Below are 27,728 nucleotides of genomic sequence, written 5' to 3' on the forward strand. Positions count from 1 at the left end.
ATATAGCTGAGTATCATCAGCATAACAGTGGAAATTAATCCCATGCTGTCTGATAATTTTGCCAATCGGAAGCATATATATAGTAAATAGAATTGGTCCAAGGACTGAACCCTGTGGTACTCCACAAGTGACCCTAGAGTTTGAGGAAGATTTATTATTAACATGAACAAACTGGAATCTGTCCGACAGATAAGATTTAAACCAGCCTAATGCTTTCCCCTTAATCCCTACAGTATGTTCAAGTCTTTGTAGGAGAATATTGTGATCAACTGTATCAAACGCAGCACTGAGATCTAACAGGACAAGTATAGACACAAGTCCATTATCTGAAGCCATGAGAATATCATTAGTGACCTTCACCAGAGCTGTTTCAGTGCTATGATGAGCTCTGAAGCCTGACTGAAACTCCTCAAGTAGGTCATTACTTTGTAAATGTTCACATAGTTGATTAGCAACTACTTTCTCAAGAATTTTAGATAAGAAAAGATTAGATATAGGTCTGTAATTTACTAACTCATCTTGATCAAGAGAAGGTTTCTTAAGTAAAGGTTTAATAACAGCTACTTTAAAAGCCTGTGGTACATATCCATTTACTAAGGATAGATTAATCATGTCTAAAATAGGACCGCTGATCAGAGGGAATACCTCCTTAAACAACTTGGTTGGGATTGGGTCTAACATACAGGTAGAAGGTTTAGATGAAGCTAAAATTTTAGATAGCTCAGAAAGCTCTACTGCTTTTAAACAGTTCAGACACTGCGCAGGTTCTAAGGATTCCTCCAAAGCTGCCTCACTTACTGAGGACGAGGTAATCATGTTTGGGAGGATGCCAATTATTTTATTTTTAATGGAATCAATTTTATTTATGAAGAATCCCATAAAATCATTACTGCTAAGAGCTAAGGGAATGGATGGATCAACAGAGCTGTGGCTCATGTTGTCTTTGGGAGACTTGTCACTGTTAGACTGTGAAATAACTTCTATTCCACTTTATACATGTGTCCATTCTTCCCCGAGGTACCCGTCCATTTGTTTAAGTGTGCTACATGTGACGTCTTCTTTTTTCTTTTTTTCCCCAAAAAAAACATGTGACGTCTTCAGCATTATCTGTTGTTTCCCAGTAACTGCTTTCTGCAGCTCCAGCATCTGTAATCTCATAATCTTTAACACTGGTCTGGAAACAAAAATGTGTTAAAGGATGGAGGGACACTTACCAAAAGGAAAACTCCAAGAGACTAGGTTTTTGTGCAAAAAAAAAATGTATCAGTAATCATAAATCCAGGATTAAAGAGAAATATAAGCAGATACAAAAGTCAGAAGCTTATAAGGATTGACAAAGTTTGAAAACGTGACAAAACTCTAAGGCTCTAAGCACATTTATATTTAGATCAAAGTTAAAAACCTGTTTAGAGTTGCCTTTAAATGTTAATATTTTAGTTTGTAGTCCAACTTGTCTTTTGTGTTGACCTACTGCTACTATTCCACTGATATGTGCTTTCCTCTGTAACGTTTTCTTTCATGTTCTGTTCAGCACTTTAAATCGTCTTGTTACTGAAATGTGCTACAAATAAACTTGCCTTATATCAGCGTAAATAACCATGATTAACATGTGAAAAGGGAACTAATACATGTAATAATGTTTAGAGAAAAGGAGAGCAACATCTTTAATATTGTAGTGACTTGTTCTTAACAAAACAATAACGAACTTAAGCCACCGTGAGCCTCTTGTATTCAGTGAATTAACTTCAGGTATGATTGATGAGATCTTATTGATCCAACGCTCTCACAAAAATGCAAATTGTAATTGCCCACTGGCTTACAACCAAAAGATGATATAATTGCTGCAACGCAGTGATCGATAACAGAACAACAAATACTATCACCACTGGTCAAAAACTGTTTGCTTCCGCCGCAATCAGCACACCTGCCATGCGACGACCTGTGACTCCATTTAAAACAGATAAAGCCACCCACTGTCCGTTTTAGGTATTACAACAACGTAAAATAAACACTAAACTCCAAAATATGGCTCTAATAAATATGACGAGGGCAGTTGCTGGTGTCGTTACTCTGGAGGCCATAAGTGGATTTCTCTTCTGTTTCTCTTGGCATTTACTTCCATGGCCTTCATGGAGGCCCCTGCGTTCCCAGCATGCTCCTCTCCTCCCCTCTTGGATGATCTCTGGTACCTGCAGGTTCACTCTCCCTTGTCTCTCAGCTTGTTAGGATGGACTGAGGCCAGCCTATTACATGTGATGGGGAACCTCTCCAACCTTTGCGTGCGTGAATGCTGCTGATCTTTGACCCCGATCTTTCTTTCTACAACTTTTTCTCTTAAAAGCTGGTGAGACCCTTTACAGAAGACTAGAGGCCTTAGGTGGGAACGCTGTGGACCAGTGTCTAGGTTTGAAGGCAGGTATTGCAGGCAACAGTGTGTGGTGTTAGGAAATTGCTGGAGACAAGGGATGAGCTACTATATTATTATTATTTGGAAACAAGATAACCCAAATAGAAGCTTACAACTTAACAAGCCAGCAGCCCTATGTTTTACATTTAGTGCAATACCCCATTTCCTTTAGTGTAGTCTGTGTTCAGTAGTTAGTAGTCTTAGTCAATTCTTTTGGTCAGTTAGTGTTTCAATTGTTGTGGTAGTTGGCCGATTACCATATTGTGAGTTGGACAATGTCGAATGAATGCTGTCCTTCAATCAACGTTCTCGGCTCAGGCTCACCATCTCCTTAAGGAAAGAGTTCTTCAGTCTGTTTGGAAGGTTTCCTGAACCAGCAAACACAACCTAGTCAAGATGCTGCTCAAGCTTAGCACAGTAGACAATCATCACACCACTTCTCTGCTCCGTTTTCTGATTGAGAAAATAATTAGTCATCTAGCCCACTAATGTTTTATTACACATTAGCTTTTGGTATCACCAAACTCACCAATGTAGCATTTTTTCCTTGCAACACCTCCTCTGCTCCAAGCTGTGATCAGAAAGAATTCTAAGCTACAGAGAGGCTCGGTGCAGACATGCACGGGTGATCCAAAAGACGGGAAGTAAAAGTAAAAGCAGGTCAACGTTTCCTCTATTTAAAGTAAATGTTTTTCTAAATGAAATACATGCATTAATCAAAATGAATATGAACAGAAATTAACCTGTTTTGTTTTCACTGGGTTTACACTGTTTTTAGCATCAAGATTTCAAGTATAAAAGCTCACAGCAATGGCTTCTGTTAAATTTGCACACTAGTGATTACGACAGGACACCATTCTATGACGCTCTCTGCAGAAAGGTGGTGACCTCTGTGCACCACACGCCTCAGCATCCACTGCCCCTCTCCTTCAGTTTAAATGGTCTACCGCTTCATAGCTGCGTTGCTGTCATTGCCAATAGCTCCACTTCATTCTAAAACCACTGACCACTGACTGGAGAATATTTAGGAGCGAGGACATTTCCTGACTGGACTTCCTTGTTTAGGTTTCATCCTCTCACAGAACCAGGCTGGAGTTCTCTGAGCTCCTGAGAGCGACTCGCTCTTTCACAGATGTCTGTAGAAACAGTCTGCAGGCCTAGCAGCTTAATTTTAGGCACCTAGACCCATGGAAGTGATGGAACAACTGATTTCCATGATTTGGATAAGTGAGTTAATACTTGTGGCTATATAGTTTATTATAACACTGGAAGATGTAAAAACAAAAATACTTCTGTTCAGAAAACTAAAATAGACGTTTTGTTAAATACACATTCACACATGCACAGATATTAAAGGTTCGACTCATCTGATATGTTAAACAGTATTTATGTTCTGCAGTTGATAGTTTGATGGCTGATTTATATTTCTAAAAGATTTGCTTCTGTTTAATTAACTCTTCTGTGAATTGACCAGGTGGGAGAGATGGAGTCTGTGTTGGAGCTGCTGCTGGAGACGCTGTCCGCTCTGAGCGAAGACAGTTTAAGTCAATTCTGGAAGCGGTACCTGGGCCGAGAACGTTCCTTAAGTCTTAGCTGTATCACAGATCTGAAAGGAGAACCCTTCCCACTGTCTGCTGTGAAGACTGAGCTGGAGATCTTAGCAGTCTCATTGTTGCAGCGTGAGGGAAAACTGTCTGTGGACGTTACTGAAAGGATTTTAACAGACATGAACAAAACACATCTGGTCCAAAGGCTTTGGGATCACAGGTCAAGAAACAAAAGTAAGAGAATAAGAACAAAACCTATGCATCATGAGATCTCCTTTTAGTGAGTTTTTTTTTCTCCCCCAAATTTCACCTTATTTATTTATTCATTCAGGTAAATGTCATTGAGACAAGGTCAGATATTTAAGAATGCCCTGATCTAAAGAAAGATACAGAACTACAACATGTTAAAACAGATTCTAGCCTTTTTAGATGAAATAATCAATCTGGATCAAAACCAAATGATTAAATTAAACAACTGGAAATAAAATAGGACAGTAGCAATTAAAGGTCTCACAGGTTCTGTTTGCTAGCTCAGGTTGATGCATATTTTAATGTGGATCTCTTTATATTGTGGTTCTTTAAGCTGCTTTAATTATCTTCCACTCAGAAAACCCTGATGATCATCTGCCAGCGCTGCTCCACAAAGTGAGTAAAGTCTCTGAGTCCCCTTGACTTCAGAATGCTGCTTGTTTCTATTCTACGTTTCATGGGTCAGACGTAGGACTGTGACACATCTGAGAAAAACTTAATATGATCTGGACTCACTTTGTTGAGTTATGGAAATGTAAGCACACCCCCCCCCCCCCCCCCCCCCCCCCCATGTTCCAGCCATTTGTAGAACTCTGTAGCAGCATTAACTCTATGCGGGGATCAGTCTCTGACATCACTGGAGGAGGACCCACGTTTCTTTCCAGCGTTGCTTCAGGTCATTTAGGTTTGCAGAAATTAGTCCCTCCACAGCTCAGCTGACACTGCAGGGTGACCATGTCATAAAAACAAGCCAGGATCATCACCCCCCCCCCCCAACCACCACCATGCTTGACAGTATCAGGATTTCTGCTTTCTGTGTTTTCTTTCAACATGGTGCTGATGAGCATTTTAGACAAACATCTCCAGAACTCTGGTCTCCTCCGTTGTCCCAGAAGTCTGGTCCTTCCTCCAGGTGCATCTCTGCTGACCTCAGTCCTGCTGCCATCTTGGTTCTGGAGAGAAGAGACTTTCTCCTTCAACCCTTCCAAGCAGCCAGACTGGTTCAGGGTCATGACCTTTAATCTGCTACCTGAGTACTGTAGAGTCTGAGGTGGAGCTCCTGACTAATAATCATTTCTCTGAGCTTCCTACTCTGATCTTGGGCTGAACCTCCTGGATGTCCATCCTGGAAGCTGTTGAGACGTTCTCATCCTGGGAATAATGTTTCTCTCTGCAGGATGAAGGCCTAAAATGGTTTGTAGATGACCTTTGAACCCTCCCCAGGTTGATGGGCAGCAAGCAGCTCCTGCTTTGAGGTGATTGTACCTCTGTAAGGGAGGTGGACAGGTTAGTGAGTCACTCACAGGAAGGCAATAAAGGAACGCTGGAAGGTCCTCTCACACTGGAGGAGTCAGGAATATATAGAGCAGCCAACAGGTGCAGCAGCACCACTAGTTAGAGGAGTCACAGGTGCATGAAGTCAGGGAGTGATTGCCAGAGCAGCACAGGGAGCAGAGAGTGACGTCAGCAGCAGAAACACATGTTACACCCTGGATGCTTCAGAGCAGCAAACTGAGAAAACTCCTGCTTTAGTGAAACAGGACGGTGGACTTTACATTATCCTATGATGGTAAATAATTCAGAACTTTAAAGTTATCATTGGGTTTGCATAAATTAGTGCAGAATAATTAATGTAATTACAATTAACAGATTGTAAATATGTAGATACATTACTGAGCTGCTGGTGGATTTTTAGGTAATATGAGCTAAAAATGTCATTAAAGTTATTATCATCAAACGATTCCAGTCTCAAATGAGAACACCCCCCCCCCCCCACACACACACACACACACACACACACACATTTTTAAAGGTCCTCATAACATTTACATGATAAGCTGTAATTCTGGATGAATTCTCCTTAAACAGGCGTCTTATTATTTCAGGCAGCAACGATGGCAGCTGTGAAGGAGCTGCTTTTGGAAACACTAAATAATTTGAATCCTGTAGTCCTTGAAAAGTTCAAGATCTTCTTAAAGTTCACATCCTTCCAGAAGAAATTACCAGAGATCCCATGGAGCAATCTGCAAAGGGCCAACTGTAGATCAACAATGAATGTGATGTTGGCCACATACGGTCAGCGGTGTTTGGAGGTGACCAGTCAAGTTCTAACAGACATGAACCAGACCGATCTGTTGGCGTATCTGCCAGAGAAGAGCGATGGAGCTGAAGGTAAGCTGAACTACACTCCTCAGTAATTCAGAGCACTGATTTCCAACGTCTCGTCCATGCCAGCGTGGGCTTAAACCTGCAGGAATATTGTGTTCTGGGTGAAGCAGGAGCTCCTGTTCTCCACTAACTGGGGTGATGAAGTGCTGCAGACCTTCTGGTGGTTCCTTCTTTATTTTCCAGCTTCAGTTCTTAAAAAGACACAGGAGGGAAATACTCAGAAGCAATCTGCTTTGTTTTCCTTTATATTTGCCTCTTTTTCTCTTCCACAGTATTGATATCCAGCCTTTTTTCCTTCATGTTTACTGGAAACACTGATTAGAACAAACCTAGATGAGATTTATAAATAAAATTCATTATGGCCAAAAATGGACCAAATCAGATGTTTTCCAGTCTGGACAACACAGAACCAACTGGCTATAATCAGTCGGTGTTTAAGGTCTGCTGACAGACTGATCTACTTCTGCTTTACTAGCAGAACTAGATCAGTGGGATCTGAGAACAGATTAATTTCTATCAGAGTGGGATTATAACACATGTGAAGATCAGGGTTTCTGACTAAATGGGCTCCAAGCATCGCCTCAACTTTACATTTAAAAGAAAACTCAACAGAATATTAAATATCCAATAACCTGCTATTTTTCCATTTTAATGGAGGACCCTTAAAAAGTAAAAACAGCAGGTAATTGGTTATTTAACATTCTGTTGACATGTCTTCTCACCAACTGGCCTCAATGGTCCAAGAGGAGCAGCTTCAACCTCCAATGCTGCTTCCTTTGTTTTAGCTGGAAGCTTTAGTGTCCCTGTGGTTAGTCTTCTGTAGAAACTATAATGTTCAGACATTCATATTGACATTCAAGTTATCATCAAATCTTTTTTTTCTCAGAAAAACTTTCTCTGGAAGAACTTTGGCCTGGACTGATCGACAAAGTGAGTAATCTGTCACATCAAACACAGCAACTTTCATCAAATGCTTACAGGTCTAAAATGTGCTCAGCATGAAAATTATGCTACATTACACATGTGTTCATTTTACTCCATTATTACAAAATAAAGCTGCATTCATTAAGCTGGCAAAAAGATCATATAAGCTGTTTAAAGCCCCAGGGAGTAAGTTGTACAGCCTTTAAATTAGTGGTGCGCTAAATGAATTACAAACTATCTTGTTGTTAACAGCGTAATAACTACTACAGAATCCGTGGAGTGTCACAAATGTGACAATGTAAACATGTCCTCCATGTATTAGCTACTGCTAATAGCTAATTGCTACAGTCATCGTGTGAAATGGTTTTTAGCACAGTTGCCAAGTCCGTTTATTATCAATGACTTTGGTCTTATTTTTTTCTAAAGTTAGTTGTAAATTCGTTGAGTTATGTTTTTTTGGTCTTGTTTCTGAATGAGAAGCTACAGATTTGCGCTCTAAAATTAGCTCTACAGACTCCATGAACCAGCTCAAATAACCCTCCGGCCTTCTGCATAAGCACATATTCCTGAGAGGCAGACAAACAAACCAGCCATCTCTGCTAGGAGGACAGAGTAGCTGCTGGAACACACTGCCCTATTTTTAAGATAAAGACACAAATTAACAGTTATATTTAATTGACATACCTGCCCAGCAGAAAGCTGCAACCTCTACATCCGTTTTGAATCCCCGCTCCCTCATGAGTTATCTTCACCTGGTAATAATAGCTGCGCCGATGTAGACTCTAGTTTTCTCCTGGTTATTACATCTTTTAAGAATATGGATGGGTTTCCATTTCAACAGAAAAAGGGCAAATAGAATGATCTACGGCCATTTTTGCTATTTTTATACTCTTTCACTGACATGTCTTCATATAGAAGACAGATAGGGAAAAGTCATAGGCTAACAGGTTTATCCCCATTGGCTACTGTAATTAAAAATGGCGACACTACAGACCATACAGACCAGGATAGGAGACCCAAACCCTTGAGATAAGGGATCTTAGAGCATGCTGAAGTTATCAAGAGATCTAAATTTTTAGCCACATTGGCAGAATTCTCTCTAAATGAGACTTCAACCATCAAATTATTGGTCCTGGAGGAGCAGTGTGGTTTTAGTTTTGGTTGTGGACCAGATCTTTTCTTTTACAGAATTGATGAGGACTTCAAGAGAGTTTAGTTGATAAGACCTGTGCCAAGGTTTTATTTTGGGTGTTGCAGATGAAAAGGTTAGCTCTCGTACTTTTAAAAGTTATGCTGTCCTCGTAAACCCAAAGCAAGTTCCTGTTGGACTATAGCAGGACAGCTCATCACGCATTATATTTAGGGTGCTTGGGAACAGGATCTTAAGAACTGAACATAGAGAAGAGGTTTTATGGTGTGGAAACCTTGGGATCATGTGGTTCTGAAGTCATGACCACTGGAACGGTCCACAGCTGGGAGGAGAATCAGACTCTAATGCGATGGTTCTCAACTGGAAAAAGGAGGATTCGTCCCTCTGAGGGACGGGTGAGAAGGAGCAGGAGATGGTAAAATGGATGGAAGCCTTGTCTTCTCTAATTCTCTAGAGTCAAAGGTTAAGTCATCTGTCCAACAGCTGAATCTCCGTCCAATTTAGTTATTTACCAGAACATTTATCCTAAACAGAGCAACAGATCTACAGCAGAATATCTGAAAAGTACCAGAATCAAGACGTTGCAGTGGCCCAGTCAAAGTCCAGACCTCAGCCTGACTGAACGCTGTTAAAGTGAGAAGCTGATGAATTTGGCTCCAGCCACCCTATTGAGGAAGGTTCTTCAATCTGGATCTCATTCATTCGGTTCTCCTGACCAAAACCTTGGAACGTAGACAGACGTGAATCAACTGCTTCACCGTTTGGACCAGCTGTTTTATTCAGATAAGAAATACCTTTATTGTCCCACAATGGGAAAATTCAGGCATGATATCCAGAGGATTTCTTTGTCAACTTAGTCCCTGCTAGGTGCTTATTGCTGTGAACAACCCCACATCACCATTCCTCCACTATCCTGCTTGACAGTCGGTATAAGCTGATGTTGCTGTTTCCAGAGAAGATTTCCAGCAGTTTGATAAGATTTCTGCTGGTGAATAATCCACCTCTCTTTAGAATAATTAGCTTTATTTAATAGTTTAGAAAGTACGCTGTAACCCTTCCCAATAGAAGCAACAACTGGTTCTCTCACCTGACCGATAAAAGTAGAAACTGTATTCTGTATTTTACTCAGAGTTTTTATGTTTGTTTAATTATGATGAATAGCTGTACATTTTTAAATATATACTTATTTTTATTCCTCTGGTCCTTAAACAAAAAATTATATCTTCACCAGACAGAACATTTTATAGATAATGATGTAAATTGTCATGGTGCAGTTTTAGCCTGCCTGTCTCCCCATGAACTTGCCAGCTCTTTCCACCTCTCAAGCAGCTCAGCTCTCACTCCACCTCCTCATTAGTTCCACCTGCCGTTCCTAATTATCCCAGACTCAGTACACCTGCCAACACCTCTACTTAAACCTCCCTCAGTCTGCTCTTCCCCGCCGGATTGTCTTCATCCAAACCTCGTCCTGCCTTGTGCTTCTCATGCCTGCCAGCCAGAGTTTCCTACATCTGCCTGCCAGAGTTCCCCTCGTCGACGCCCGCCTGCATGTTCTCTCTCTGCTGTGCTGCTGGTTCTGCTGCTACTCCAGCGCTCCAACAACTCTCTGTGCTGTCGGCTAACCTCATACCCCGGCGTTCTAAGAACCAGCTCTGCTGCTGAGCTTCCGGCTCCTGCTGGACCTCAGCTCTCTCACGCCTGCCCTGTATGCTCCTTGGCTCTCAGCGTCTCCCTGGGTCTACATCACCCGCAGTCCTTCAGCTCCCGCCATCTACATCCTTCTGCCCCAGCTCAGTTAAGACTCTGGTTCTCATCCTCCACAATCCATCAACCTTCAATAAACTCTTTAAAACAAAGCTCTGTGTGCGGCTGAATTCGGGTTCAAACTCCACATACTTTGACATAAATATTATTAGCATTTTATTGATTTTCATCTTTTCCTAATCATTACTGTCATGCTGGGATCTAGATCTCTTCCTTCTGGTTGTATCCTAAGATCCCAGAGCGGAGAGGAACCAGGTTTTGGGTCTTTGTAGCCGGCTTGATGTTCCCAGCGGCCAGAGAAGGAAGGCCTAGGGTTCAGGGTTAAGGTTCAGGGTAGACTCTCCTGAGATCAGCATAAAAATGGATCAAGAGCAAATGTGAAAACCTGCAACTTAATGAGCAAAACAACGTGATGATTAAATATTTCCTTTTTATTACCAGGTAGAAGCCATGGAGTCTGTTTTAGAGCTGCTGTTGGAAACCCTCGGTGCTCTAAATGAAGGAGAGCAGCGTTCATTCATCGACTGGGTTTTTAAGAAAGCTTTGTCCCTTGAGGATCGTTTTCAGTCTCAACTTCGCATTAATAGAAGATTGTCAGACCTGCAGGCTGTTGTGTTTGAAATGGTGCAGCAGACCGGCCTGAAATCTGTGGAGACAACCAAGAAAATTTTAATGGAGATAAAAAGGCCAGATCTGCTTCAGAGGATTGAAACGTGCAGCAAAAGGCAGGAAAGTAAGAAGTTAAAGATTGAACATGTTAATATATTATTTAACCTTCTCATTTTGATTTGAATTACTAATCTCTTTGTTGTTTCCCTCAGAGAAGCTCTCAGTGGATGAGCGATGCCCTGCTATCGTGCACAAAGTGAGGGTTCTCATTTCACTCCGATTAGGTTGATGTCTTTAGTAATAATGAGATGCTGAAGCTTAAGCTTCAGATCAGATGGTACAGAGACTTGGCCAAGAGTCTGTGGACGTAGCCAGGGAGGTTCTGACGGACTGAAGTTTGTTTATAATTGGCCAAATAAAGAAAAAAATACAACTGAAATAAAATAACTTTGAACATCTGCTGAATTTAGTGGCAGAGTGATAAAATTAGAAGAATGTATAAAACCATCAGAACGTTTCTGAATGATATGTTGATGTTTCAGGTGGCTCTGATGGCAGCTTTCAAACAGCTTCTCACAGACGTCCTGAGTGATTTGAAAAAACAGGAGATTAAGGACTTCAAGAAGTTAGTGAAATCAATCTTATCCCCCTCTGACTATGACCCGTACCATTCTCTGAGTTTGAAACCTGTCCCAGTTATAGTCGATAGGATGATGAAGACGTTTGGTCTGCGGTCTCTGGATGTTTCCATGGAGATTTTAAGGGACATTAACAGGAGCGATCTGGTACAGAGGCTCCTGGAGAACAGCTCAGGACTCAAAGGTAATTAAAACAAATCTAAATCTGTATTCTGTCTTCACCAATGAGCCGTCCGTAGAGTTCTTCTTGTAGCTTGTTGCAAAAGGACCTCAGCCTTCCTTAGGATGGGAGAACATCTTATCCTGAAGGTCCTGAGTTATTATCCACCTTCATCAGATGTTCCTAGTTCACCTTCACTACTCGTCTGAGTTTATCTGGTTGAGTCCAACACCAATTTCCCGTTTCTCGTTGACCTCTGTGTTTCTGTTTGCCGTTTCCTTGACCAGCCATTCATTTCCCAGATGTTATCTCTGTATCCTGTTCTGTCACACCTGAACTGCTGTTTGATGCATCACCATCTCCAGGCCCCTGCTCTCCCTCACCACACGGCTCATAAGGCACCCAGCCTGCTCATTAATCCCTGTGGGTCTACATTGTGGTGCTCCCTGTTGCTCCTTTGGGGTGAGCCTATTTAGGCAACAGAAACAGGGCTGGACCACCAGGTCCAGGCTGAAAGCTCTCCCCCAGGACCAGCTGGTCCTCAGGCTTCTCTGCTCTGAGGGAATTGTCTTATTTTGTGTGATTTTGCAGCATAAAGGGAATAATGAATAACTCACAGCCTGATGTGAGAGGGAAGGAGGACTAACGTTGTGTAGGGGGGGGGGGGGGGGGGTCCTTCAGGATACTGGGAACCATTTCCTGCATCTGGAGGTATACATGTCCATGGTGGAGGATGCGCTCCTTCCCACAGTCCTCTGTGGTTCTCCAGGTGTTCCACCTCCTGCCTGTAGTCAGACTCGTTGTTTCAGATCAGCTGAATCAAATACTACACTATTACTCTGTCGTTTGAATAATTCTAACTCATGTTTCATGTTTTTCTTCTGTTATTCTATAATGAAAATGAATTTAAAATCCTACAGAAGACAATGTTTTTGTTTTCTTTCTCAGGAAAACCGTCCGTTGATGAATATCTGAGAGCAGACGTGTTAAACAGAGTAAGTGGGACTTTTTACTACCTGCTTTATTTCTTCTTAGAGAAATTCAGTCAAATTCAAACCATGCTCTGGGTTTGAGATGCACCAAGTCAATCAGAGATGAGCAGCATTATAACAGAGATAAACCAACCCTGACAATACCATAAATCTGATCCAAAGTTTTACTTGAACTGAGTGGATGAGAAAAGCTGGAGGCTCCTTGCACACTTTCTACATTTCAGAGATAAAAACGAAAAACACTAAGAAGAAATGGAAGGAATAGATTATGGTTCCAATTATTCCCAGTTTAAGAAAAAAAAAAAAAACATGCAAACAAAAAGTTATCTCATCACTCCTGAGAAAAATGGATTTGCTCAACAAGTTTTTTTAAATGTTTCAGGTGCCAGCAAAGGTTGCTCTAAAAGATACTCTTCTGAAGATGATGAATGACCTGGATGTCAGGACATTTAAATGGTTGCTGCAGTTCACATGTTTCCAGAAAGGCCTCCCAGACATCCTAAACAGCAGGCGGAGGTCCAGGTCCTGGCTCAGCAGAAGTTGGGTGGATCTAGGAGAAGGACTGAATCCACTAGACTTGGTTAATCAGATGGTACAGAGGCTTGGCCAAGACTCTGTGCCATCTGATCAACCAGACTTGGTGGATCAGATGGTACAGAGACTTGGCCAAGAGTCTGTGGACGTAGCCAGGGAGGTTCTGACGGACATGAAGAGGACAGATGTGGTACAGAAGCTGACAGGAAGCAGCTTAGGCTCAAAAGGTTGGACTGTTGTTGGCGCTATGAAGAATTAAGATTATGTTTTAAAAGTTAACTTTCAAAATGTTGTTCTCTCTTTTCTCCAGAGGAGCTACAGTCTCTGTTGCTCCAGAAAGTAAGTATGATCACATCAACACATCTTTACTTCCTCAGACTTTCAGCTGTATAATCTACCCAACGCCCAAAAACATTCAGAGATCACACTGATGCATTTTGGGAAAACACCAAAAAAATGACAGCAGACAGGAAGGCAATGTGAGGAAGAGTAGAAAACTTTATCCAAATAAAACAGTGTTATTCCAGAAACCTGTTTGATTATGAATATTAATATTAATTATAATTTGCTATTATAATTTAATAATAGTTCATTCAAACTGAAATGGTAGCTATAACAAATATAATTAAAATGGTTGTGATCCAAGAGCTATACGCCTGTAATGATTAACACTAACAATGCATTTATTAATTAGCTGTTATGAACTTATTTATGCTGGAAAAGTGTGATCTGACCAGTTGTTGACCAATTAGACTTATCCAGCAAACGTTGATAACTCAAATTATAATTGCAATTGGAGTTTTAACCTTACTACTTTATCACAAACCAATGAAAATGTCTCAGTTGATTTCAGTTGTTAACTCAAAAGAAGGTACTTCTTTTGCTCTTAGAGACAATTTCTGGACCTTCTGGACCAAAATAACCACAAACAATTACTATTTCACACGTTATTATTTATTAAACTAATAATTCTCTGTTACATTTATTCTACTTAATAAAATGCTAGGAAACACTATTCGCTACTCAAACAACATGCAAAAGAGAATAAATGAAAATAAAACAAGTCAAAAATGGATTAAATGAGAGATAGCAATTCTTAATTCAATTCACAGTTGTTTAACGTCACATTCGATTAGTCTGCACTTTGACATAGCAGCGTTGAAAGACAAAATAGCCCTGAGATAACACAACTGCAGTACCAAAAATAGACCTGAAGCCAGACAGGGAACGCCTCTGTACCGCACAACTAGTCTCTAGCACTCATGCACCGTGGGATTTACCTGTCATTGAACTTGAAATAATCCCAGAATTATATCCAATAAAGTTTTCTTGCATGTATAAATAGAGCCGAGTACTATGGCAAAAGCGGTAATATTCCATTGGTGGAATAAACCTGTTGGGCTCTCTTTGGCATAAAGTAAGCAATTCTTGATGCAACCTTCATGTCTCATCCTGTCCACACCTCCTTTTATCCCTGTACAGGTTTCACTGTTGCTGGAAATATTCAGCACACCCCTCTGCAGAAATACCTCGTTATTTTTTATGTGTCTTGTCTGGCTGTGTAACATTAAGAATTGCTGTCTTAATGCCAGGGAAAGCCCAAAAGATTTCATTTCCCAACTAGAACATTACTGCTTTTGTCTAATAACACAGGCTTGGGACGATTTATGATTTACTGTAAAATACCTGACCTGTCTGTCATCTCCCTTTAAAAAGCTCCCGTTACAAATAACGCAGCATAGTTACAACTTAAACTGGCGATTAACGATTAAGGCCAAGCGACTAATGATTAAGGCTGGGGCCAGTTTAACAATAATTGCTCTGGGCAATCTGAACGGGCTAATCAGCTCCTCATCATCATGTTCCAGCAGGATCTCTGAAAAATACTCCCTCAACATTCTTCCATCAGCGATGTCCTCCAGCAGTGCCGACGCTGCCATCCTTCCACATTTACGCGCTACTTTTAACTTTTATTTATTGACACGTGTGATTATCTCCACCTTGTCCGCTCTAAGAACCATCAAACCAGAACTATTTGGAGTTAATCTGCTGAATTGTCACAGTTTTCTTTTTCTGTAAGAGTGAAAGTGTTCCTAAAATTCTTTATATATATTTGATGTGCATCGGCTCACAGAGAATAGCCTGTGTTGTGTCATTGACTTTGCAGCAATCCCTCATACCAAGCATGCATGAGGGAACAGTGGACAGGAAAATTCCCCTTTAACAGTGAGACAATTTGGCTGTTATATAAATTAATCACACATAGACTGAAACATTTCAAGCCTATATTTCTTGTAATTCTGATAATAATAATAATTCTGAAAACGCAAATCAGTGTCTCAGATTATTAGAGTATTGTGAAAAAGGGTTAGGGTTAGGTCTCTCAGTTTGGCTCAGTAGGGCGACACCATGATTGAAAAGAAAGCTGACTGTACAGAGATCCAGAAGACAGGCACTGATCTCCTCCACAAGGAGGGGAAGCCACAGAAGGTTTTTGCAAAGAACCAGATGCTCACAGGGTGCTGCATCCAAGCATATTCATAGAAAGTTGAGTGGAAGGAAAAAGTGTAGTAGGAAAAGGTGCCGCAGCAACCGGGAGAACAGCAGCCTGGAAGGGAAGGTCTACCAAAGTTCAGTCGGGAATTTGAAAGAGCTTTGCAAGGAATTGACTGAGACTGGATCAGTACACCAAGAACCACAATCCACAGACAGATCCTATAAGTATCTTACCTGGTCTAAGGAGAAATAGAACCAAACTGTTGCTTGGTGGTCCAAAGTCCTCTTTTCAGATGAAAGTAAAGTTTTCATTTGATTTGGAAATCAAGGTCCCAGAATCTGGAGGAAGAGAGTGGAGAAGCACATAATCCACGTTGCTTTAAGTCCAGTCTGAAGTTTCCTCAATCAGTGATGGTTTGGGGCACCATGTCATCTACTGGTTCTGGTCCACTGGGTTTTCTGAAGTCCAGATGCTGGTTTTATTTTCCAACAGGACTTGGTACCAAAAGCTGGTCCAATGGCCAGGGTGGTTCTGTGCTTAATTGAGAAAAAAATGGGCCTGACCAGAACCCCTTAGAGAATCTAAGGAGTATTGTCCAGATTAAGATGAGAGACACCAGAACCAATGGTCCAGATGACCTGAAGGCTGCTATCAAAGCAACCTGGGCTTCCAGAACACCTCAGCAGAATCACAATTCTTGTAAAAGGAGCTCAGACCTGGTACTCGGGGCAATATTACAAGAAATTAAGGCTTGAAATATTTCTCTCTATGTGTAATTAATTTATACATGAGTCTAACTTCATGAGAAAAGAGACAAAAACATGGATCTTTACACAATATTGAAATTTTTGGAGCAATAGCTGTGTATATTCAAATAAATACATGATATGTTTCACCCCTCAGGAAGCAAGTCTAACAGCGGTTATGGAGAAACTTCTGGAAACATTTGAAAATTTAGATGAAGCTGAGTTTGAGCGTTTTTGGGAAACCCTACAGATGACAGCCATGAAGCACAGGAGAAGAACCCCGACCTACTTTAATGAAACGAAATGGAAAGTGGCCGAGCTGATGTTGGAGCAGTTTGATGAACAAAGTTTAGACGAGGCGATGCAGATTTTAAAGCAGATAAATCGGTCTGATTTGGTACAGAAGATTCCAGTGAAAATCTCGACAAGTAAGTTAAGGGAAACCAACTTCTGATTAATGCAGTATGCTGATCACGATGGGTTATCTTTCTCTGATTAATATAAGATTTTTAAATCCGATAAATAATCAACATTTTCAATGCTTGTGGAGTTTATTTCTGAGCATTAAGCAGATTTTATTATAAACATATCATGTTTAAGATTATCCCAGATTATCAGTAATAAATGGATAAGATATTAAATTACCAGTAATATATCCAATGATTTGATCACCAGTCTGTGTCTTGACCATATGTGATTAGAAATCGCATATCGTAGTTTGCCAGCTTGTCACAATACTTTCAGAAGTGAATATTGGCAACATATTCCCTGCCAAATGGGAGCATATAATGCATCTGAAATCATAACTTCTAACAATTTAATTTAGGCATAACTAGAATGCACTTCTAGTTTAGACATTACAGTCAGGCAGACTTGTAGACAGCTCAGGGGTCCTATCAAGTAGTGTACCGTAATGCTCTGAATATCCATTGAGCGGAGCGGCTTCGTTGCTAGCCAAAGTCGTACTTACACATTTTAACAGATTTATGAGATTGTACCACATAAAATCGGCCAGCAAGCACAACGGTAATCATATATAAGACGCATCATCAATTTTTGAGAAAATTTATGGATTTTAAGTGTGTCTTATAGTCTGAAAAATACGGTAGATTGTGCAGAACAACCCACTCTCATGGCAAATGGGACCCCGGATGAATAAGGTTTAATAAGGTTATTGTTTCTCTACAAGGACCTGTTAAACGCCTGGATGCCAAGGAAACTAAAGGAGTGATGGTAATTATTCAATCACTGAATGGTGATATTTACACGTATCTCATCTGGGTGAAGAGTCAGAAAGTAGCATCTGATCTGTGTTCTACAGCCGGACTCCAGCTGCTGGACTGAACTTGTACCTGAGGAAAACCGGACAGATGCAGAAGCTCCAACCTACAGGTGAAATGAGCCTCATCAGCACTGCTGCACAGGAAACTGGAAACTTCAAATAAATGTTTGTGTTTTTTTTTTTTTGCCTAACCATATTTCAGCTTCCAGTGTGAAGCTGGACACTTTGAATGCAGCGTCTCTGGTCTGCGTTGGGTCTGTTCAGAAAAGGTCATTTTTAAGTACCGGTTCTGCTCCTGGGACGGACACATGGAGAGGATAGAAAGCAGAGGATACATGCCTGCAGGTCCTATGATGGACATCACCCTCATTACGGGGAAGATGATGGAGGTGTTCCTGCCACACTGGATCTGTACTGGTAGGAGAACACGATGGTGGCAAACTTTTTAACATGATGGATTCAAACATTTCCTCTCGGTGTCTCACTGCTGTGTTTTATTCAGATGACATCCCTAAACCTTTGGACTGGTTTGCAGTCCTACACATGGACGACTGCGGAGACGCTGTGGAAAAAGTCTCTGAGGTCTCATCAGCACATGTCAAACTATCTGAACCCATTTTCTCTCCGAGAGCGGCGCTGATGAAAATTGGCTTTCCTGTGAAAATCAGCTGCAACGTGTTGATCTATCAGACCAACACAGCTTTCCTCACACTACATGTTTACCTCATCCCACGGGATCCAGCGTTACAGCAGGTAATCACAGGTCTACCAGTGTGGAGGAACACAGCTCAGACACATCAATACTTTCACTTGTTTTGTTTTTTGTTTTTACAGAAAATGGACCAGAGGGAAACTTCCAATGGATACAAAGTGATCCGAAAGCCAGACCCAGAGAAGTCCCTGAAAGTGAAAGATTATTTCATCCTCTCATCAGATCTGGATGCAGCAGAAGTTTCTCCTAAAGTAGGTTTGATGCAGCTTTAGATGTTTTTTCATCAGACTCTACATGCATCTAAAGGCCATTTTATGGTTGCACAATACGTAACACATGTATCGTCTACATCACTCTCGGTAAATGAGCTAGAAGTACCATGGGTTCAGTCAGTAATGCACTTGGTGATACTTTTTAAAATACTGTATATAATATAGTAAGATTGTACTAAACGCGTATCATCCCTGTCTTTTCTTTAGACAGGAATAAAACTCCAATATCCGAGAGGAAAGCCAAATTTCTTTGAGGTGTACGTTGAAAATGCAAACAGGAACTTCAGTCTGATGCTCAGACCCGACGGAGAGGACCAGCCAGTGTGGGAGTGTGCTGTTCGAAAAGGTCTGTTTCAGATCAGTGAATTTCAGTTAAAGTATTGACAACAAAATGCTCCTCAGAGGAACTTCACTGCTTGATTTGAGCAGCTTTGCTTCACAGAATGAGGAAGAACTCATCTGATTGGTTGGTTTTAAATTTGGGTCAATAAGAGAAGACCTGTTTACATGAACTGATTTATTTGCATTTCTGTTTCAGATGAGTATCAAAGCAGTGGCCAGGCACAAGGTGAGACAACCTGGTGGATTGTACAAAGATTTTCACATCCCTTTACAAATATAAAAACTCAATGGGGTAACTTTCTGAAACCGAATAACACAAAGTTGAGCATGACTGTGAGGTGGAAGGAAAGCGATAGATGGTTTTCACCATTTTTTTCCAAAATAACTTTTTAATTATCTTATTTGTCTATCTTTGCATCTTAGTTGTATTGTTAGTTTCAGTTGTACATGTATAGCACTTTGTTGACTGAGGGTGTTTTAAAGTGCTTTATGAATAAGGTGGGATGGTATAGTGTTTCACTGGAGAGATTATGTGACTCCAGTTTGTGCACATGAAGGCCTGAAAGAAACATTTAGGTCTCACCCGATCAGAGCATCTCCTAACACATCTTTACTGTGTCAAGTTTAGTTTATCTGTTCTGGCCAGGTTTCAATCAGATTACATCACATTAGCAACTCCCTGACCCAACTTGAACTGTATGAATAGTTAATTTATTGTAAATCCTTTATAAAGCTGGATAATCTGTCACTTTTTAACCATTTTCTCCTCAGAGAAGCAGCGTTCAGATGAGCATCTGTCTGCAATGATGCAAAGAGTGAGTAAGAGAATTTTCTAACATTTGAGGATTATTATTCTAGTCATACCAACCATTTAAACATCGGAGCCACATCACCCCCAGTTACACTCTTTAAAGCAAACACATTCATGCAAAGATACACAGAACGGTGGGCAGCTTGGGGTCAAGTGCCTTGCTCAGGGGCACATCAACATTTGACAAGGGGAAGCCACAACCTTCTGGTAACAGGTCAACTTTTCTGCCCACTGAGCCGCCCTCTGCTGGTAGCAGCTATTTAAGAACAAGTCAGCATTTTATGCCGTGAAGTGATCGACGTTCTTTCTTGTAAATCTTTAGGCAGCGGCAATCACATCAGACAAGGAGATGCTTTTGAAACTGTTGAAAGATCTGAAACAACATGAGCTTAAAGATTTCAAATGGCAACTGAAGAACAGAGACGAGAGTTCAGGCATCCCAAGCATCCCAGCGACTCTACTGGACGAGGCAGATACTTCCGACCTGGTGGATCTGATGATGAAGACCTTCACCCAACAGGCTGTGGAGGTCACCAAAGACATTTTTAAGGAAATTAACAGGAATGATCTGGTGGAGAGGCTTCCAGACACCAGATCATGACCTGAAGGTTAGGCATCACAGGAGAAATGTAAGAAATGTCTTATTTTAAATTTATTCTGACAATGCTTTGAACCAAATTTGGAAAATAACCTGATGAATCCGCTGTGGTTCTGAAAAGATTGTTACAGTTCAGTACAGATATGTGTAAAATGATTTCTCCAGCCCTAAATTCTTTGTTTTTCTCCCAAGGGCACAGACTGAAATGTTGTAAAGGTGGCCTGGATTTGTAGTTTCCTGGGCTGGATTGGATTTTGTTGATCAAGTCGGGTGCATGTAAAGTAAAAAGCCTGCAAGTCTGTCTTGAGGGCTTTCCATCTCATCCTGGGGGATTCAGAGGAGTTTGCAGGCTACATGTATATCCTCTGGTTAGGTGTCCTTACAGATGTCCGAAACACTTCCAAGGGGAGATGACCAGAAGGCCCAGCGATCATAAACCTGATCCACCTCAGCTGAATCCTTCCAGTACTTTAGAGCCTCAGCTTCACTCTGAGCTCCTGAAAGACTTTTAATCATCTACTACCCAACATCTCACCTGCCTGCATCCAGGGTTTTCTTTTAAAACGATCAAAATACTTTTATTTGGAAGTAAAAAGACTTGAGACTCACCGTGCCGCCCTGCAGGACTTTGCCATGAACCATAACGTCTGTTTCTTTAATACTTGTTTGCATTTAAAATAACATTAGAATGTCAATGACAACAATTTTCTTTTCAAATAGACCTTTCCTGTTGATGATATTAATTATGTAAATATTTTTAAAACTCTTGAATATTTAAATTTTTGATACATATAAAATATTTGCGGAGCGTTTCGCAGCCGAGTGCGAAGCGGCCGGCATGAAAATCAGTGCCTCCAAACCTGAGACCATGGTCTTGAACCAAAAAAGGATAGAGTGTCTCCTCCGGGTTGGGGAGGATGTGCTGCCCCTAGTGGAGGAGTTCAAGTATCTTGGGGTCTTGTTCAGGAATGAGGGGAGGATGGAGCGGGAGATGGACAGGGGGATTGATGCAGCGTCTGCTGTGAAGCGGGCGCTGTACCGATCCGTTGTGGTGAAGAGAGAGCTGAGCCAAAAGGCCAAGCTCTCAATTTACCGGTCGATCTACATTCCTACCCTCATCTATGGTCACGAGCTTTGGGTCGTGACCGAAAGAACGAGATCCCGGATACAAGCGGCTGAAATGAGTTTTCTCCGTAGTGTGTCTGGGCTCTCCCTTAGAGATAGGGTGAGGAGCTCAGTCATCCGGGGAGGACTCAGAGTAGAGCCGCTGCTCCTCCACGTCCAGAGGAGCCAGTTGAGGTGGCTCGGGCATCTGGTCAGGATGCCTCCTGGACGCCTCCCTGGTGAGGTGTTCCGGGCACGTCCCACCGGGAGGAGGCCCAGGGGAAGACCCAGGACACGCTGGAGGGACTATGTCTCTCTGCTGGGAACGCCTTGGGATTCCTCCTGAGGAGCTGGCCCAAGTGGCTGGGGAGAGGGACGTCTGGGCCTCCCCCCGCGACCCGACCCCGGATAAGCGGAAGAAGACGGATTTACTTTTTGGGTTAATGATTGCATGCAGGCTTTTAGTACCTTTTTGATTATAAAAAAACTTCCGTAAAACAATTAAATAATGCAAATCAGATTTTTATGGAACTTAATGCAATACAGACAAATATATAAATGGTTCCTATCCAATTTAACAAGATGTAAAATAAATATTCAATAATAGTAAAATTCTTTCAAATGTCTTTTTTTATTGAGTAAGGATTGAAAAGGTTTACATTGCACAGAAAAATTTCTTATTTTACCCCCACGTCCCAAAACCTCAACGAACACTGAGAGCTAGCAGACAAGAAGAAAACCAACAGAAACAAAACCACAATCCCATGTACCGAGCATGCATGTAGTGAAAGCAGAAGGGAAACCTTCTCCTTAACAGACAGAACCTCCAGCAGAACCAGAACCAGCCTCAGTGTACCTCTGCCATGGCTTTTCACACAGATAAGACAGACATGTAAACAATACCACAGAAGCCCTGATCCAGGAATACTCTCTATGTGAGAGAAAAGTAAAGCGGTAGTGGCAGCAATGGCTCTTTAGTGGCTTCATCCAGGAGAGGAACTCAGCTAAGCAGAAAGGCTCTAAGCCAGTTTTACAGGTGTGGACAATAAAAGAGAGTTGGTTGTAATAAAAGCTCAACCAGCAGCTATGTTTGATCATCTATCAGAATCATCTATGACATGAAGCTCTTGGCAGCAGGAGCTCAGCTGATGCCTCCCCTGGATGTTAAACATCAGGCCAGACGTCGCTGCAGTGAAGAGAAGAAATAGAACACAAAGCTCTCAACATCGTGGCACCTCCTTACCTCTCTGATCTTCTGTTATTACACAACCATATACTGTTTTTATTGGTTATCTATGTATAGTTTTTGTTCGGTGACTTGAAAGGAGCTTCCAGATCAGGGTCGTCACCAGGTGGTGGCCATGGCCACCGCTGGCGATGTCCTGGCCACCCCACTGGCCACCCCACTCGCCTGTGTAAATGGTAGTAGCGTCAGTTCAGCATTTCATCCCTTTATGCACAGCCGCTCTTCTTGACCTTCTTGCGCACCGTAGCTCACCCTGCCGCTCCCCCTCCCCCGCACGTCTGCCCTCCCTCTCTCTGCCCCTCCCTTCTAGCAGCTGTTGCGTTCTCAGACAACCATGGCTGAGCGCATGCCCGCGTTCAACGGTGATAAAAGGAATTCATAGAGAAAGCGAACTTAACGGTAAGTAAATAAGTCAAATCATTCCTTTGTAAAAGAAGAGGGGGATATGTGAACTGCATCAGCTCCTGTTACAGCAGCTTTTGTTGTCTTTTTGACAAGTTTTCTAAGAGTTACATAGCTACCGATGTTAGCTGGGGCTTCTGTATGGTTTGTCAATTTCCAGACAACGAAGTGAAAGTCCACAGACATGTCTTCTTATTTTAAGAAGAAAATAACAGCAGAAGGAGATAAAGAGATGACAGGGGAGCAACAGAGAACAGAGGAGGAGGAGGAGAAAGAGGAGGTGGATGGAGGAGAGGAACAGAAAGCAGCATGATAGATAGATAGATAGATAGATAGATAGATAGATAGATAGATAGATAGATAGGGCTTTATTGATCTCACAGTGGAGAAATTCACTTGTCACACATCGGCTTAATAAACAAAAGAATGTGCCAAAGGAGGAAAAGGTACATAAGGTATATAGAGTGTGTCCACTTATGTACAGTGTATCAACAAACAAAAAAAATAAAGTACAAGGGAAATAAAGCATATATTCAGGATGACTTATGTACACTGAGGTGACTTTTATACAAATGAAATGACGTACATTAGGTGGTACCAGGTAAGAACAACAGTGAGGTAATGAGATAACATTACAGCTGAAGTCGCTTATTAAAACAGGATTATTTAACAGTGTTATTGCACAGTGTGTTAAATAGAATTGCACAGTAGTTATTGCACATAGGACACAGAGCCAGCATTAGCAGAGGACGGTGATGAGGAACAACATCAGACAGCTTAAATATATACACTTAAAAATATATATATATATGTTTTATTTGTCTCAATCGAAATGCCTATAGGCCATTATTACAGCTAGAAATGATCATTACTATGGGGAGGCTGGTATTATTATTTATTGTTATTGTCATCATTTTAATGTCAGAATAACAGACTTTCGCTCCTGTTTCATTATAGATATCCTAGTCTAGAGTAGAGCGGTCCAAGCAGCCACAACTAAAAATCTTCCCTCGAACCTGTCAAGGGAACAGAAGAAGATGCTTTTCTAAAGACTGGTACAACACATATAAATGGCTTGAACTGAGTCTGGTAACCAGAGTTAGAGACCATGGATCTTTGCCGGGAAGTTATTTTTGTAAGAGTAATTATTATTTTTGTTGCAGACTAAGTAAAGGTATAACTGTTTCTCACACGTACAGTATAACCTTGTAGTCAAAATATGACTGTTGTTCCCTGTTTTCCCTGAAATGTCTGTTACATAAAATATGTGCTTCTTCCTGTAATATTTTGTCCTTGCTTTTCCAAAAGCTTTCAAATATGACTTAGTCAATTATACAATGAGGCTAGCTATGTGCAAGATAAATAAATGATTTACTTGTGTATTTAATAGTTCATATGTAAGAAAGGTAAATATTGTTAAATATTTCATACACAAACACTATAACAGCAAAAATGTCTTGGTTACTGCACGACTTAAGAAAATTACTTTTTTATGGGTTCATGCCACAATTTGATGTTTTTTTTATGACTGTCTTTTTTTGAACTTTAAATAAAGTACATTTTTGTGAACAAGTATTTGAGTCGATTATTTTATGTATACAGGCATATTACCATCAGCTATTTTCTAAACCTACTTATTCGTGTTATGTGTTAGCAAGAAGGGGTTGGGTTGTGTACTGTATAAAGTATAGTATATATGTTTGTAAAGGGTTTTCTATTGGCCACCCCTTGCTAGCTTTGCGCCCATGTTGGCCACCCCGGTAAAAATATTCTGGCTACGCCCCTGTTCCAGATAAAATATATTATTATCATTATCATTAAAATATAAAGATGGAATAATGGCAAATAATCCCATACTGGAGCGCAGTATGAGATTGTAGCAGAGTGATATAAAGTGGTCACTTGCCAATTGGAGCTTATATAAACTTATTCTTAGGAATATGAAGATATGTTTACATTTACCAAAAGTATTGTATCTTAATACTCTTAAAAATAGTGGTTTTGTAGCTAGTGTAGGGTTACATTATTTCAAGAAAAAGAAAGGGAGATGAGAAAGAGTAGGAACCAGTCCAGAGCAGTCAGCATTCAGCACCATAACTTCCACGTGAGGATAAAAAAAAACACATTTTACCTGGTTAGATGTTTACCTTCACAGAAACAGGTGTTTCTATTCACCTCCCCACTTCCCTCTCAGTCTGAGAAGAATCCTGTAACTCTTTACTCTGTGAAGGTCAGTATATCAGATCTGGACTAGATCTTGGGAGCCTACTCAATTTGGATCAAGTGTGAATCCAGTATATATGAAGGGAAAACTACTTAATGAAACTTATCAAGAAACCAGTGACACCGAGCACACCTCCACGTGGTGCATAAAGCATTAAAACACCTAACAAATGGAGATTGGTGTACAAGACAAACAAATACATGTAATTGCAAAAAGATTTTGAAAAGGACATCCCTCCAGTTTGACCCAGTTGAGCCGAACCTTCCTGGATTTTTAGAGTCTCTGAACTCATTTTGATTCCAGGAAGGGCGCAATCACATGGAATAGATAAATTAATCATAAAGGTACCTGGTGTAATGTAAGAAATTTATCAGGATTTACAAAATGTCAACGCTCCACCCAATAAAAACAATTTCATGACGGGTTTCAGGTTCTCATTTCATGTAATTACATGTAATCATCTGTTTTAATAAAATACGCAATCATGTTCAAGATTTAACATATAAATGATACTCAAACTTATCATTAATCATGAACTTTAAAGTTAATTCATACAGAGAAGATTTTAAAATGGCTAAAGTTGTAATGTAATAAAGAAGCAAGGTCATATGCTTCTCATATTTTGGAGATTCTTGGTCTTGTTTCAACTACACCAGTTTTCTAGGGGACAATTTGGAGAAAAGCAGTTGAAGTTCATTAACGTTACAAAATAAAGGTTAACTATTTCACAAAATAATTTCATTAATGAAATACTTGAACAACCCATGGCTGCCAAGTGTTAGATGTTAGATTTATTTCACTTTACCTCTCCAGTTGTTCTTTTCCCTGATTCCCCAATCAAAAAACAGTAATTGATGTTGGAAACCAAAATAAACCACAGATCAAGGGTTCATGAGTAAAAACAAGATATTGTTTTATTAATATTTTATAGCTTAAAATGGTCTAGTAAAGTTTGAAGCAAATGTTCTACAATATAAAAGGTTATGTATACAGTCTAAGCATACAAAAATATGACAGAGATGCTCTACTATATGAACCAATAAGAGTGTTTACACATAGAAAATAGTCTGTGGGTACCAACATATTTATTGATCCTTTTTTCCCTCCTAAGACCATTTTCATTACTATTGTTTCTTGCGTTGCCAACATATTTGTTTTAAACTGGGACACTACTGGGCATTGTTTTGATTATGTCCGTATCCATAAGGTATAAAAAATACAAAATAATATACCAATTCAAACAATAACAAACAATACCAAAATGATCATGAAAATCCCAAGGTGAAAATATTGTGTAAAAATTTAAATATAGAAATAAATGGCAACATCTCCAGAAGTTTATAGGTTTAGACTATTTCAAATCTACATTTGATCTTAAGTTATTTTAATGCTGCATTAAGCCATTTTGCCCTATATTGCGAATCAACCCCCCCTCCCTCCGTAACTTCAGCCATCCATCCGTTGCCTCCAACTGTTTGTGGCATCTAAACTATCTTTTCTTTTTGAAAAGTTAATCCATAGTTTTCTGTCTTTTGAAAAAGGCTAGGCAGACCAGAAAGCAGTCGTGTTTCAGGCACGGTGAGTTGATGCCAACTCAGTAGGGGTGTTCTAAAAATTGTTAGAAGTTACTGAATGTCATCGCCTAACTTGCATATATAGTAATATGCATGTGACCGTAATAAGAGAGACAAAAGTTATACTTGTGGAAAAGACAAAGTGAGTAAAAACACTCTAAATAAATGTGTTGTTTCTTATTAATCTCAATTAACACTCCTTTATCTGGGCTGGTGACTGGCACAAGCGACCAAAAGAAAACTAGCAGAGATAAAACATTTTTGATTTGTTTTAGTTTAGTTTCTTCTTCACTTTATGGTTCGCTAGAGAGACTTCAACAACAGTAACCAAGTCATTGGCCTACCTGTGCATGTGTGAATAGTTTATATTGTGGATACGGAGGGAAGAAATCCCCTACTCTAACTGCAGCTGGGAGGGATCGCTGCATGAAGACTGGCCAGTCTGTGAGTGCAGCAAGGCGGAATCCCTGCTAGTTGTGAGGAGCCAGAGTCAGATCTGCTTTCACAGATTTGTCACCAGTGAGTTTTTTTTAAAGAGTCATTTGAGGGATACAGGAAGTGTAGAAATTACAATGTGATTCCTCTTTTCAGATGCTGTTCATGAGGTTTTGAGGAATGCCTCATCAGGTCTGGACCTGGAGTTTTTATGTTAATAAAATTCAATGTATTCCTAAAATATTTTTTCTCTGTCTGATCAAATGCCACCTGATACATAAACTGTTACACAATGCTCATTTCTGCTGAATTTGATGCATGGAATCGATAGAGGTTTCTT

The 27,728-nt window shown here is 40.5% G+C and overlaps 1 protein-coding gene and 2 long non-coding RNA genes across 3 annotated transcripts in view; all 3 read left to right on the top strand.

The window, feature by feature from the left end:
* LOC105923242 overlaps positions 1 to 21,130 on the top strand; it is a 39,245-nt gene extending 18,115 nt beyond the window's left edge. Inside the window, exons 10-24 of the mRNA XM_036135514.1 lie at positions 11,362 to 11,641; positions 12,566 to 12,612; positions 12,992 to 13,370; positions 13,454 to 13,482; positions 16,544 to 16,814; positions 17,576 to 17,619; positions 17,708 to 17,778; positions 17,871 to 18,085; positions 18,171 to 18,421; positions 18,503 to 18,631; positions 18,860 to 18,998; positions 19,191 to 19,220; positions 19,766 to 19,809; positions 20,128 to 20,434; positions 20,596 to 21,130. Of these exons, the coding sequence (XP_035991407.1) occupies positions 11,362 to 11,641; positions 12,566 to 12,612; positions 12,992 to 13,370; positions 13,454 to 13,482; positions 16,544 to 16,814; positions 17,576 to 17,619; positions 17,708 to 17,778; positions 17,871 to 18,085; positions 18,171 to 18,421; positions 18,503 to 18,631; positions 18,860 to 18,998; positions 19,191 to 19,220; positions 19,766 to 19,809; positions 20,128 to 20,406 (2,208 nt within the window). The 3' untranslated portion in view covers positions 20,407 to 20,434; positions 20,596 to 21,130. The remainder of the gene's footprint in view (positions 1 to 11,361; positions 11,642 to 12,565; positions 12,613 to 12,991; positions 13,371 to 13,453; positions 13,483 to 16,543; positions 16,815 to 17,575; positions 17,620 to 17,707; positions 17,779 to 17,870; positions 18,086 to 18,170; positions 18,422 to 18,502; positions 18,632 to 18,859; positions 18,999 to 19,190; positions 19,221 to 19,765; positions 19,810 to 20,127; positions 20,435 to 20,595) is intronic.
* LOC118562714 lies at positions 4,142 to 6,132 on the top strand. Its single transcript, XR_004930777.1, has 3 exons — positions 4,142 to 4,188; positions 4,562 to 4,599; positions 6,090 to 6,132. It is a non-coding gene; the product is annotated as an uncharacterized LOC118562714 (long non-coding RNA).
* Positions 21,131 to 23,079: 1,949 nt separating the features above from the next.
* LOC118562718 lies at positions 23,080 to 24,462 on the top strand. Its single transcript, XR_004930781.1, has 2 exons — positions 23,080 to 23,152; positions 24,113 to 24,462. It is a non-coding gene; the product is annotated as an uncharacterized LOC118562718 (long non-coding RNA).
* Positions 24,463 to 27,728: the final 3,266 nt, after the last annotated feature.

Source organism: Fundulus heteroclitus, chromosome 3, assembly GCF_011125445.2.
Source record: "Fundulus heteroclitus isolate FHET01 chromosome 3, MU-UCD_Fhet_4.1, whole genome shotgun sequence".
Taxonomy (NCBI): domain Eukaryota; kingdom Metazoa; phylum Chordata; class Actinopteri; order Cyprinodontiformes; family Fundulidae; genus Fundulus; species Fundulus heteroclitus.